The sequence below is a fragment of the Triturus cristatus genome, chromosome 8, assembly GCF_964204655.1.
Source record: "Triturus cristatus chromosome 8, aTriCri1.1, whole genome shotgun sequence".
NCBI classification, from domain to species: domain Eukaryota; kingdom Metazoa; phylum Chordata; class Amphibia; order Caudata; family Salamandridae; genus Triturus; species Triturus cristatus.
The window spans coordinates 859,774,337-859,789,380 of record NC_140591.1 but is presented as its reverse complement, the minus strand read 5'-3'; the positions used below and the strand labels follow the sequence as shown (position 1 = coordinate 859,789,380).

The 15,044-nt window shown below is 43.8% G+C and overlaps 1 protein-coding gene across 4 annotated transcripts in view; it reads right to left on the bottom strand.

Moving 5' to 3' along the window:
- Positions 1-15,044, bottom strand: part of TBC1D23 (TBC1 domain family member 23) — a 558,574-nt gene that overhangs the window by 519,097 nt on the left and 24,433 nt on the right. For all 4 annotated transcript variants that reach the window (XM_085622378.1, XM_085622377.1, XM_085622376.1 and 1 more), the window contains exon 2: positions 2,738-2,895. In XM_085622378.1, coding sequence (XP_085478504.1) covers positions 2,738-2,845 — 108 coding nt within the window. In that variant the 5' untranslated portion in view covers positions 2,846-2,895. The remainder of the gene's footprint in view (positions 1-2,737; positions 2,896-15,044) is intronic.

Sequence of the window (15,044 nt, the reverse complement as noted above, 5' to 3'; positions counted from 1 at the left end):
TGCTGGGCTGGTGATTTCACAGTCTCGTGGGCATGACGTCCTCAGTCAGGCAAAGTTCTTGATGGTCCCCCTCCTCACGATGAGGGGGTGCATCACAAATAGACTTGGAACTGGGCGCTTCAGCTTTAAGGCCTGAAGTGCCAGAGGCTGACTGTCCATCAGCAACGCCTCGTCAGAGTGGGATGGGGTCAACAGTCTCACTGATCTCATTCCACTCTGTGACAAGTAAGAGACTGCAGCCTCAGCTCATTGGCTAACCCATAACGAGTTCTACCAATGAGAGGTGGAGGCAGTCCCAATCCTCCAGGAACCACCGAAGCATCCCTCTTGCCACCTGTGATCACTTCTGTTGCCCGAGATGCTTTTTTGTTTAAATGTTTGGTGCATGAGGGTGAGCATGTGTGCATGAATGCCTGTGAATTTGTAGGAGAATTTGGGAGTGTGTGCGTGCAGTGAATAGGTGTGTCCGTGTGTATGTGCTTGTAAATAGATGGATATGAGGGAGTATGCATAAAGATGGGTGAGTGTGAGTATGTGTGTGCATGTGTGGCCCGCCTGACACCCTGATCAAATTACCAGCCACCACTGGGTAAGAGAAGGGCTTAAAGGTGTACACAGCTAACCACCAGCAACAGGATTGTGAAAAAATAACGATAGGACATCTCGCTCTTGATAACTCATCAAATGGCCCTATGAACAAACTTGATGACAACTGGTACTAATGTGGTTTGGTCGAAGAAGATAATGACCAGAAATTCATAGCGCAGGTGCAGGTAACCTATGGTAAGACTGTGTTATAGACTATAAGCTAAAAAAGAAATATGGAGCAACAGAAGCAGGTGTTCAGGAGCCAAGAGTTAGCAGCAGGGTGAAAGGAATTGGCTCTACAGGAAGGGGGGGGGGGGCATATACGCAGAAGATATCAGTCAAAACTCAAAGCTGCCTTTAGAAATGCATCAATATTATTTTGTACCAGCCATTTTAGATTAGCAGATTCCCCTCTGAACCAAACGAAAATTGCATTGGACTGCAAAGGCACTCCCCTCATGTAAGCGGACCACAAGTCAGCATAATGATCCAAAAGTTAAGACGAGGACTGTAATTTAAGAGAATAACGAAAAACTGTGTGAAGAGCAAGACTTTAAAATACAATAACATCAGCTTGAAAATACCATAAATGTGTTCAAGGAAAATACAGCACTGATCGTCATCCCTCACAACCCAAGATATACAGGTCATGGGTTCAATATGTTTAACAGAGTACAGAGGACATCGTAATATAATAACCCTGTGTAGGATTATGCATCACTTATAAAGAGAAACCCATAAAGTTATGCTTTGTTATTCATTGATTCTTTATAATGAGAACGGTGTGGTGTCTCAGGGGAAACATCCAATTTAAAGTTATTCTGAAGCATTTATAGACAGAAAGAGGACTGAATCAATACAACAATCAATTACTCACAATACAGTAAAATATATCATCATCAGTAATTCTTCCCGACTCCCCTTTTCCCCTCCCCCAACATCCATACCCACCCCTCCAGGCCTACCCAGTGGCTGCTATCTACTTGCTCCCCCATGACCAGTGGTAGTAGGTGGATGTATGTGTTTAACCATTAACAGTATAATCCCAATTTGCGCTCTTAGATTGTCATACAACATTTTGTAAAAAAGCATCCTGGAAGACAAAGATCTGCAACAGACTACTTCTCAGGTGCAGTACACAGGCGTTTACCAAACATATTACACCTGATGAATTATACAGACTGTGGCATCCCATATAGACACACATTCCCAAATGTCAACTCTTTTGTACAAGTTGCACTTGGTACATCAACCATACTCAAGCTCAGGCATAGTAGGCTAATTTCAGGTTTCAAAATAACACAAGAAACTCTGAAGCTATGTACTTGGACGAGCTACCTGGGATGGAGCCCAACCACCATGTGTTCAAATAAATGTACATTAGAATGTGCGATAGAGGCAGCAGGGATAGGCCTGCCAACCAACCTTCTTCTAAAATCACTCCAAAGCCACATCAAAAAGTTTTACAATGATTTCAGTCCACAAATGAAGATCTAAGTATGGGAGACTTTAACCATCTTCGGACTAAAAAGTAGGATGCCTGCGTTGGAGAATGCAATTGCTGTGGGTGTCTGGAATGCAAGAAAGAGTCATGCCCTACTACTTCTCCCAACCACCCCATGCTTGTTGATATGCATGATATCTCCATGTCTGAAAACTTGCAAGCAGCCTGCATTTGGCAGGAGGCAAACAAAAAGAGGATTCGAAGCACGCCATGGAATAGGGGTACTTCCCCTTGTGCAATGCATCGCAGCTTCTGCCTTAATGGAAACTAAGCTCAAAAACGTTCTTAGCGGATACTGTAAGGGGCCAGAAGACTATTTGTCTTAACTTGCTTTCCTGGTCAGCAACAGGCCAGGGAAACATGCCACAATATTGCATCACAAAGTCCAGGGTCCAAAACACTCCCTTCTGCTCAAACCTTTGCACCCGCTACACAGAACATCAGGATATCATAAAGATTTACTCTGTGTTCAGAGAAATTAAATGAAAACACGCCTAACACAATGCCTTAATAAGAGATGGAAATCAAGAAACAGCAGGCAGGTGATAGGCTTAAAAGTACTATTCCAAACCATAAATGTGTTCCAAACCGATAGCATAGAGCAACAGGCTGTTACAGAACTTATCACAGTTTTTACAAGCTTACCTTCCATACTTTAGCCCTGAGCTCAGCAGGTACTTGACCCCCTTGTATAATATTTCGTACGGTTTCAAGATCACAGCCTCCTGCCTCCAGGGCTTCTGCTAGGTCCATTTCCCAAATGCAAAAAGCTTCAGTCTAATCTCCAGTGAACAAGCACATATCTACAAAAACAGACACAAAACGGCGACTGAATAAAGGGTTATTCACATGTTAATAGCAATATGCAATAACTCGTTAGAGATATTGATGTAGACTATTTGGCAGATGGACTTTACATGCCACCTTATGCAGGGTACTTAAGTATTGTCAAATGTTCTATCTGTGAATTCAATACACTTAGATCGCGTAAACATTGAGAATCAACACTATAAAAAAAGAATCAAAAGAAGGGCAGTTTTTGGCAGCAAACATTAAAAGGACAGGGATCACAAACAAATATTTTTGTTAAAGTTACAAAAAATAATTGCAGCCTTCGATCAAATTTGAGTAAAATTCCAATTATTGAAGATATAGAAAAATCCAGTCTCTTCACGGATATCTACAAAAATATGTGCATTTCTATGTGTACATCGATGAATAACAGTATGTTTTCTATCTGTTTACAGTCACCAAAGTGCTATTTATTAGTGTGATTATCACACTAGACTGTAGCACGCCTACCCAGAGTAGAGTCCTGCAAGTTGAGATTACAAAAACATATTTAGGAAGTCCTGCTAGGGATAAGAACAAATACACCTTGGTTTACAAGAACAGCAGACCCCCAAAGACATTTGTGTTAGAAGATGTTGAGCACACATTTTCTGAAGATTAAAAAGCAATGATATGAAGAGGTGAGTCAAAAAGAAAACCAGTGAACGAAGAAACAGATTACATTATAGCAAACTGTTTTGACCATTGCATGTTGCACTTCACAGTATTGACACTGGGAAACAACTCCAATCAATAAGATTAAAAAAACTGCAACTAGAACTCCACCAGTGATTATAGACTTACAGGTTTGAAGCCTAGGGCTCCAAAATCACCACTACCATAATAATTCTGACAGCTAGAAACAAGAAAAGCGAGGTTACGTTTCTGTGATTGAGTAATTCCCACCCAGTGACCACTGTATAAGATTGTGTTTTGACAAACAAATCTGCATGCCAGTCAGTTAAGTCAAGAATACCTTTATTTCTGTTATGAGAACCATAAAAAGATTAACAGCATCACAAGATAAAATAAAATACATCAAATAACAACTATAAAATCTAAAACTAATCATTAAATTCCAGCTATATCATATCATTCTTTTCATTAAAAAGTCTGTTTTAGGCAGCAAACTGTTATCCTAATGATCTTCATGCAATTTTACTCATAATGCTTCCGGATTACGATAGAACCCCCTATATAATTAACTACTGCAGAGCAAATTTCCGCGGTTGCCAATGACTGTAAAAAGTTAAAACCATCAAATATACAAACAAGGGCGAATGTTTCTTAATAATGGCAACAAAAATCTAATTTTTACCGATTTATACAATGTGCAAAATAATGCAAAGTGCATAGTGCTTTGACTGGAGGAATTATCACACGGACAGGGTATAAGCCTGTCTGACCACCCTCCTTGGCATTGAAATGCCAGCAGAAAGTGCACAGTGCATAAACGAAACGTGCTTAAATAAAATTGGAACTGAGAGTTGACAGAAAAAAAGTTAAATAAAATTATAGAGGGGCGGGTAACATGCGAGATTCACCTATATTGCCATGATGCTGACAAATGCGCATGTTGCCCCAAGTACGATACGCCTCTTCGTTAATGATCTTGGCATTTGGAGGAATACTTTCAGGGTTTTCAAAATAGTGTTCAAGACCTATCTCCTGATATTTTCTCCTCAGATAATGGAACCAGGGAATCTTTAAAACATTGTCTGATTTGAAACAGTCTTTGATGACATCTTTCCCAAAAAATTAAGTAATCTGAGAGCCAGATCCTAACCCATAGAAGCAAAGGGGCACTGCCTATACGGTCTTCAATGAACTCTAAGTTCAATTCTGTATGGTAAAATAGGGTAGGAGCACTTTTCGATAGCATCAATAATCTTATAATAAATTTGCTTGCAATTATATTGAGATGATGGTTTTTATCATGGCCCCAAACCCCCGCCCCATGGGTTCCCATTTCAACTGATTGCCCAGGTATAAGAAATTGTTAACAAAGTCTTTCTTCTTTTCCTGGACAATAAAAGTTTTAGATTTAGTAGTTTTAAGACCACATACAATGTATGTATTATTTCATAAAATTAACTTTTAAGTCGAGAGAGGTCATAAAATCAGTCGGTCAAAACAGGTTTATTTGGACCTTAGTCTTTAAAATACTAACACAGTACAAAGCGTTTCCATAAAATATATGACATACAAATTATAAAACCTTGCCAGCTGAAACCAGGTCTACAATCGCAACTGTTGTCTTAAAATTCCATCAAATATCTACGGCAATAAAAACCTCTCACATTTACTCAAAATATATTCATGGACAATAAAAAAAACTTTAATTGCCCTAGAGCATAGGATAAGTCTAAAAATCGCATGTTTAATAGTAAATTGGCCGCTTGCCACCTTACTATAATCCCGTATTTTTGTAAAATTGGTCTCAGCAATCTTTTTCGTTGTTGTAAAAGCCACAGGCAATCTAGTAACATGTGCATTAAATCCCCTTCATATTAAGACCACAATTACACATTTTCTTCTCGTCCAAAACAAGAGCCCTGCTCTTGAGAAATTAAAGCTTGATTAATGCCGCTTCTAAACTTCAGGAGGCTTGACCTTAGATGTGCATTTGGTAAGCTATCCAAATAGAGAAATGTTTCCTCCTACAGACACGAGGCCATCAGGGAGGATACAGATTTCTTGTTCCGTAAATATCTCACATCATCATCCCTGGCTTTAGCTTTTGTTAGCTTTCGAATCTCTGCTTTACTTACATTTGATAGATCTATCATATCACTTTATGATTTCAGTTTTTTGCATCTATCATTGATCCTTGCCCTGGCAGATCTTTGTTTTTCACAAAGAGTCGATATTTTTAGGGGCTCATCCCCATCTATTCTGGACCAGAATTTTAGTGCTTCTGCCACAGCTACACAGCTCCATGCAGTTAGCCCCGTTTGTCTTAATGGCCTGGATCATAGTGGAAGGCGGTAGGGAGAGTAATCTTTTTAAGCATCTACCTTCCTCAATTCCCACTTATACAGAATACCTCTACACCATATTGGAACTTTGGCCAAATCATCTCCTGGTATGCCACCAATACTGCTCTTAGAGAAGGACCGCCATACATTTTATCAAATTTCTTGAGCCCTACTGAGGAAAGAGCTTTTGCTTGCAGGGAATCAATGAGTTCTTTCCATGACAGGTTCATCACAAACCACATCCCCAAGTACTTATAGCTATTAACAGCCTTAATTTTAACATTATTTAGAAACCAATTAAACTTGAATTTCTTGTTCCCTAATGGAAGCACTTTTGTTTTCTGCATGTTGACTATTAGTTTCTTCTTATTACAGTAGTAAGCAAAGACACCTACCTTTCTCTGTAGACCAATTTCTGTTAAGTCAATGATCACTAGATCGTGTGCACAGAGGAGACAACTTATATGTGAACCATTCATATTGGGGCATGTCAAATATGTAGGGTAAATCCTCCAAAAATGGGTGGCAGAACGCAGCCTTGTCTGAGGCCATTTCTAATATCTATTCTCCATGAAAAAGTCATAACATCATACAGTACCACCTGGGACAAATTATCTCTATGCAACTCCTGCAACATCAAAAGTAAGCCATGTGGGATATCATAGTTTCTTAGTGCTTCCCATAATAACATGGCTCGGTCAACACAAAACAGCAATATAATTCTTCACATTGCTCCAGTGAATTTTTTTTAGATGCTGGCCATAAACTAGAGCAGTGATCTGGGGCGAATGTCCCCTCTTAGAACCAATTTGCTCTATGGTGATTATTGAATTAATTTCTGTCCAGTCTTTCAATAACCCCAGGAGGATTTTAGAAATGACTATGCCACACACGTCCAACAGGTTAGTTACCCTATAGCTTCCTAGGGAATGTGCATGGGTTGGATCACCGCCCTGTTGCAAATGTCTGGGAAAATGCCCGTAGAGAGAATATTCTGGAATAATCGATGAAGCAGGATCGACCACCAGTCAATATTTGCTTTCATTATTACTGCTGGCAAAATATCAGGACCAGCTGCTTTTGAAAGCTTTAACGATGTGATTGTCTTTTTGATAGTTTCTAAAGAAAATTATTCTTACATTCCATCGTTTATTATAAGAGTTGGTTGCTGCGGGAAGATTGACGAATCTTTATTATACATTTCCTCCAAGTACGAGACCAATGCTTCTTTTTCCACCTGACATTTCAGCCTTCCCATGCTTTTTTCTGGACCAGGTTATCCTATTTCCCAGACTCTAATATTGTTTGTCTCTTTCGTTTATAGCATGATTGTCCAGCTTTTTTTCTGGTGGGTTCGCTTTTTAGTAGCGATCAAACTTTTAAGGTTTTTACTAAGGTCAATAAGTATGTTTTACCCTCTTTAGTCTGTGAATGCCTTATATACCTTTCCAATTTCCTTACACGCCCGTTCAAATTTCTGCATTCTGGATGAAACCAAAGATTCTTTATTTGGTTTTCTGACTTATTTTTATTTTTTTTTATTGTTAAATACTTTGAGCTCCACCATTAAACACGCAACCACTTGGTTTATTATTTCTTCATACCAAAAAATAAAGTCTGAGGATATCTAGATATTTAAAAGCATTATTCTCCTATTGGAAAACCTTTAACCGATATAAGAACTTCTCTGATATACTCGTACTTAAACTTCTTGGAAAGCTGATTTTTAGAGGAAGCACTTGATTTCTTTTGCAGATAATGCCAATGTTTAACGTTGTACTCGGGGGATAATGATCACTCCCTTCAGCCTTTTGGACTTCAAATTTGTCTACATGGCTGTAATAATAATATTATTGGGCAGTTCTGGTTGACATATAGAAAGGTTTTCCTTGCCAATGAATCTGTTGGTATTCGACGTTTAAGACTGACAGAACCATTTGTGGTGACGAAATTTAATGGAGCAGTATATCTTGCAGTCATCACATCCACCAGAAAACTGCCAAAATGTATACTAAAAGTAAATAGTAAATCTTCATTCATTTGATCAGTTATCCCAGGAATTAATTTGTGATTAAAATCACCTAACATTACCAGCAGAGGTTGCAGGTACATTGAACATATTTGAACCAGATTCTCCTTAAATATAACCATATTCCCCTCATAACCAGAAGGATTCTTTACTTGCACGTAAATGTTAAGAACAATGACAGAAGCAAAGCCAGTCTAGACATTGGACAAAATGACTCCACAAGCTAGGAGCCAATTCCATCAGGTGTTAATTTTCCATATTTTAGAGACAATCTTTGTTGATATTTACGTTAACATTCCCCCAGAGGGACATCCTGAGGGGTTTATTTGATGCTCCCTTTGAAACTTGAAGGAACCCATCTAATCGTGGGTGCTCAGTGCACAGCAATGTTTCCTGGAAACACTGAATTTTCTACAGATTTGTTCGAAAATTTGATGTTTCAATACATTGTTTAGACCATTCGTGTTCCAGGAAAACAATGTGATTCTACGCATTGAACGCTAGCCCTAGTCGATACCACTTAATTCATCCCATTCATCCTGATCTTCCTCTTCCCATCTCAGAGGAGCAAACTTATTCTGGTATAGCCGATGCTGACCCTCATTGTGCCCTCCTTGAGGCAAGGTGATTTTCAAGGACCCTTCTCTCTCTCTCATTTCGTATACGCTGGGCCTTGAGCAGAACACCCAATGTATCCAGTCTAACGATGTATTTGAGACCCCTATGGCATTGTAGGAAGCCCAATCTGGGAGCACTCAGATTCGAGCTCTACATCCATTGAGATGTTTATGCTCTGTGTTTCTGGTTTTTTTTCAGCATTTTGAAGGACGTTTCTAACTAAATGCAGAATATAATAGGATCCTTATCACCTCTGTACCTGCTTAACTTTCCAAAACCCCTACCTGCTTTAAGTCATTGGAGGATATTGTATGCAGACTACGACATTTTGAGAATATCTCAAGTAACTTGGACCTATTTAAAGGGTTCAAGCTTTCTATGCCTTTTGCAGCTGGTATTATCTGGGTCAGGTTCCGTAAACACCTATAGGCTCTTTAAATCTTTACCTTTAGTTTCTATTTTCTTTTTTTGTGTAATGCTTCCCTGCACCCCATTACCACCTACTTTACTGCCATAGCCACATTGGACGGCCTGTGCCTTTGGTTACGGGCGTTTATGGATATCTAGTTAATTTTCCTTTCTCCCAAGGCCACTCCTACTATGCCATTCTGTTTTCTGGTTCTTCTTTGCTCTCTTCCTAGCGTGTTGGTCTCTACTCTTAACATATCTCTCCGATTATCATATGCTCTCTTACTGGGCATTATAGGTACACTTTTATTTGGGGCATTTTCTACATCTATTCTCATACAGGTGTCTAAGCCAGAATCGGACCCTGTGGCTAAGTTATAATCAGGGGCTCTTTTTGTTCTTTTAGCTTCTCCTGTTTTTTTTTTCCTCATCACCAATTATCATCATGCTCTGCTCCTGAACGCCAAAATCACCAATACCATAATAAATTTGACAGCTAGAGATACTGTGAGAAGTTGGCCTGGTATATGATGCTCACTAGTTAAAGTGATCACCTTGTACCATGCCAAGCAACCCTTATGGTGTGGTTGTAAGTCAACCTTTTCGGACTAGCTGCCCTAGTGGTAGCGTAGGCTAAGCAGTCTTTGAGGCTAAACTCGTGAAGCGTGTTAAGCCAGCTGTTTTACCAAATGCAACCCCCTTTTATACCAATGAAAGGACACCACACAGGAATATATTCAAAATATATATGTATTTATTTCTCAAAGTAACCCCTAGTCTCTTTATGAGCACAGGAGCACAAATCGTCAAACAAGATTACAGTAGAATACACAGAAGTTGCACTTTATATGGATAGGCCCTGGTGACCGCTCGAACCATATACTAAAATAGTGGTATAAGTACCACGAACAGAAAAGGGAAAAGGCCTAGGGCCTCTAGAATCGCTGGGCCTACAAGGAGCTAACTTCAGTTAGTGACCAGGAGGTCCACGGGTGGCGTGTGCAGAGCAAATAGTCACACGCGTGCTCCCATAGGTTTCAATGGGTGCGTAAAAAGTACAAAGTTACTGCAAAAAGGATCTTCCGGATGGACTAGGAACTCAAGATTTGGAACACAGGCACTAGAGATGTAATACTACACTTGGGCACAGGTGTGCCAGCTTTACCTCACCCACAGGAAGCGGGTGCATAGGCCTCGAAATGCGTCGGGTTTCTTCTATCTGTTCCGTGGAGCTTGAAGACAAAGATGCTGCAGGCGGTCGGTCCGGGAGAGATGCAGTGGATCCAAGAGTGGATCGGAGATGTTGAAGACCTGTAAGCAGAGGGGACAGTGTTCACAGTCACTAGCCAGTGACCAGCGTGGCACCAGGTGGGTACCAGGCAATGTCGGGTGCAAACAGGAAGAAAGGTGTAGCTTGTCTCTGCAGCCACGTGGTCCCTGGAGGTCGACGACGTCCAGGAGTCGGTTCACGAGCTGTCCCACGCAGGCTCTCGCTGTCGGCGGTGTCGGCGACTTGATCGAAGCAAACAAGCCTTGGCAAAAGCAATTGTTGTAGGAGATGAAATAAGCTGATGGTTCTAACCAGCAAGGTCAGAAGGACTGCTCCTTTGGAGGGGAGCAAGGGCCAGTCTGGAGCAACCAGACCAGCGGGGTATTTCGTAAAGTTCGTCGCCAAGATGGCTACTAGCCAGCGGGCCAGCAACCGGTTAGGCGCGTCGAGTGGCAAAAAGCAGAAGGGCCCCACGCAGATCGTGGAGATGCTGGAGGGCTCACCTTTGGTGCAGATGCTGCTCGAGGGTTGGGCTTCTCAGATCCCAAAGCACAACTTGGAGGGAGCCTCGGTTGTTGCACTTGTCAGCTTGTCGTGGTCGTTTCAAGATGGCTGGCTCCACGTGTCTCGGTGCCTCCACGGGTCTCCTCTTTTCAGGGACTGTGGATCGGGCGGTGAGAGGTCTGGAGGTCCAGGTCTTGTCAGTCTCTGGGCTCGGGCTCCGGCGGGAGGCGGCGGCAAAGCAGACGTTGATTCGCTGGATGGTGCTTGCGTTAGCAAGGTGGTCACTCCCTGACCACAGGGGAGATTTCCTTCAGTCTTCTGTGCAGCAGAATGTCGAAGTTCCCGTCTTCTTCTTAGTTTCAAGTTGATTCCAGGATGTCTGAAGTCTTAGGACACAGCTCCTACCTTTAAGCGGATTCTAGGGGCCGGACTACCTGCTAGGTCCCTCCCTATGGGTGGGACCAGGAAGGGGGGTGGTTACACCCCCAATCCTTTGTCCAGCTCGCCCCAGGCCCGGGACTGGTGTGCCCCAGGACCGGTTTGAACTGGCATATGCACCGAGGCTCCTTGTGAGCCACAGGCATGTCTGGTTTCTTTCAAGCCCTACCTGACCAATACACAAAATCCTGTCTGGGGTGGTGCATGCACCTCCCCTGGCAGGAAACCCTTTGTCCACACCTCCCAAGCTGGAAGGACTCCCAGCAGCAGGAGGGCAGACTTGTGTCTGTGGTGGCAGCATCCATTTTGTGGAGCTGAGGCTATGTCTGATTTTACCCGGGTTTCAGGTACTGTACATGTCGTGTCCCTCTAGAAGGGTGGAATGCTAACCCCGTCGCCAAAATTGGCGAGGGGTTAGTATTCCAATTCGTATGACACCTTACTCGACATGTTTTGATAAAGCCAAACCAAAGTTAGCATTTAACCGCGAGGTTCATAATGCACTTAAGAGTATATGGTATGACGATATCTGGAAACAGTAGAAGGAAGTTGTTCCGACCACTGCAGACAGGCTCAGCTCATGCCAGAGCACCATCTCACATGGAACCAAGCACTCTGCCTTCAGGATTGTTAAGGCCTGCCACAGGAGTGACTTATAGGTTACCAGGTGTCCCATTTAAGGTTAGGTATAGGTATACTACACCTAAGTAAGAGGTGATTACACCAACTTACCCCAGCTGAGTGATCAGCCAGTTGTGTCAGATTGTTAGGCCAAGCCTGGGGTGGCATAATACATGCTTCAGCCCCTGGCAGGCCTTGGGTACACCAATGCCCTGGGTACCTAGTGTACACTGGTACGGGGGCTGACAGGGTGATCCAACCAATTGGGTATGTACCTAGGGTACATGGAGTCCATTTTAAAGAGAGAACAGCCAGGCTGAGATCCTGAATAGCAGGATCTCAGGCCAACTAAGTCGAAAAACCAGCTAGACACTAGGCAAAAATTTGGGGGTAACCATAGTCAGATATCCACCTTCCTACACAACCCCCCCCCCCAAACGAAGGGAGATAAGGCTGACCTTGACCAGGTAAGCCTATATTGCCCAAGTGGCCATATAAGGAGGAACCAGCACTGGCATGGTTACCCCCTGTCTCATGGTCCACTAAGCAATCCCTCACCCTAAGGGTATCAGAGGGTCTCCACCATAGGGAATCTCTACCTTTGGTGTGTCTTGGCAAAGTAAAAGGCGGGTGTTGAGATGGAGTACTGAAGTGAGTGTCCTCAAAGTGAGGCCTCAGCTTCCTCCAATCTCCCTCCACCATGGATGCCTTTCTTTCCTGAACTGAGTTGCACTGTGCTCTCAGGGTCAGCCTCTGGCTACCTAAAGCTGGAGGCTGGGTCCCTTTTGTGGGCTTACTGGAGGGACAGGTCAGGTCTGGGGCCCTAAGGTCCCATGTTTGCCTGTACCCAACAGAATCCCTCTGGGGGAGGTCCCTAACTACCTGTAAAGGAGATCCCTCAGGACTGTTTTTAACCATCACCTGACTAGGGCTACTAGCCAGGCAATCCTCATTCTTTTGATGGGGGGGTTCTTGTGGACAGGGGCCCTCTTGGGGTCCACTGGCCTCCCTGACCTCTGCAGCCCTGGGCTGACTGAGGCAGGGTAGAGAGAGGTAGGCTACCTGCACCAGACTGGGTCCCACCTTGGAAGGGGCCACTGACATCAGAGGCTCTGCCAGGCCAGGCCTGGCTACCTCTGGGGCAGTTCCTTCACAAGGGGTGAGGTCAGCTCCCCGAGGAGGCTGACTTTTTCCTAATGTCTGGGGAGAGGGAGACTTTTCTTCCACCCCACTACTCTCTGTTTGTGTGGAGTGATCCATAGTTTCAGGCTTCACTACACCTATGTCAGTCTGAGTATAGGCTGAGACCATTACAGCCTTGCCAACCTTTTCAGGGGGGCACTCAGTTTGTGTTTGAGCTGTGACTGTCACAGCTTTGCCAGTCTCTACAGGGAAGTCTGTCTGTGCCTGGGCTGTGGCTACCACTGCCCTTCCAACCTTTCCAGGGAGGAAATCTATTTGGACAGGGGTTGTGAATGGCACAACCCCACTACCCTTTTGTGAAAGGCCTACCATTTTAGAATGGGTGTCTTGTTCAACTCCAGCCCAAGCTGAGAGTTCTAAGTCATTCCCCAGTAAGCAGTCTACAGGCAAGGTTGGGGACACTGCCACCCTTCTGGGGCCAGTGACACCTCCCCAGCTGAGACATACCTCTGCCATGGGATGACTGTTCTGTTTGCCATCAATGTTGGTCACCTGGTAGGAGAAACCAGGCAAAAGCTGCTCAGAGGGAACTAGCCAATGGGCCACCCTTGTGATGCTAGCTCCAGTGTCTCTGTAGGCCTCAGCTTTTGTACCATTGATGTAGGGCTCCTGTCTGTACCTACCCAAAGTGTTGGGACAGGCAGTGAAGTTGGCAAAACCCATGCCACCATCACAGACAAGAGTAGTTGCTGTAGGGGAATTGGCTAAGCCAGGGTCCCCCTGTGTTCCCCAAGTAAACCCACCCAAATTTTTGGGGGCACTCCCACCACCTGGGGGATTACTGCTGACAGTAATAGGTGGTGTGACAGGAGTAGTTGGAGGAACAGTTTTGTTTGTAGCCCTTGGGCAACTGCTGTCAGTTTTCCAATGCCCAGGAGTTTTACACTCATGGCAGTAAGGCTTTTTACCTGTGGTAGAGGAGGGAGCTTGGGACCCACCACCCTGTGTGGAGTTTTGGGGCCCTGAGGAAGATTTCTCTTTTGCTTTATCCCCACCCTTCTCTTGAGGTTTGGTGGTATCTTTCTTTTGGTCACCACCCTGATTCTTAGGCCTGATCCTGGTCCTGACCCATTTATCTGCGCTCTTTCCCAATTCTTGGGGAGAGGTCAAATCTGAGTCTACCAGGTGTTGATGGAGGAGCTGGTTTTGACAGTTACTTAAAATCTGTTCTCTCATCATCAAATTGTACAATCCTGTATAATCCGATACCTTACTTCCCAGCAACCAACCCTCCAAAGCCTTAGTGGCACATTCAACATATTCAGACCAGTCCTGAGTCTGTGTCTTCTGGGTGTCTCTGAACATTAACCTGTACTGTTCAGTGGTTAAGCCTAACCCATCAACTAGGACACTCTTCAGGACTCTGTAGTTTCTGACATCCTCCTCCCTAACAGTGAGGAGTCTGTCTCTGCCTCTTCCTTCAAAGGAGAGCCAGAGGATTGCTGCCCACTGGTCTTCAGGAACCTGCTGTACTTTGCAGGCTCTCTCAAGAGCAGTTATCCATTTGTAGATATCATCCCCACTTTTGTAGGGGGGCACAACCTTAGACAGGTTCCTATTATCAAAGACCCTATCTTTGTCCTTAGGGACAATGCTGCCACCAGTGGGTATAGACCCACTCTCTCTTGGTTGCCTAGCCTTCCTCAGTTTTTCTTCCATCAGGGCTACCTCTAGCTCCTGCTTCCTGATCCTCAGCTGGGCTTCCTGCATTCTGGCCTCATGTTCCCTCCTCTGAGGGGTGGTCATTCTTTTCCTGGAGTGACCTTGAGAGCCTCTAGAGGCATGAGAAGCATTAGAGTCACCTGAGCGATTCCTTTGCCTCCCAAGCCCCTGGTTAAGTCCACTGGGGAGATCCAATGGGATGATCCCATTGTCAGTCCCCAATAGCCTTAGTTTAGCTGGGCCAAGTATAACACTTGGCACTGGGCTAGTTCTCCCTTCATCATCACTACTCTCTGTATCCTCCCCACTTTCCTCCTCTGTAGTATGGTTCTCATCTAAGGGATGGCTATTGGAAAGGGGTACTTTTGTAGCATCTTCAGAAGGGGGGCC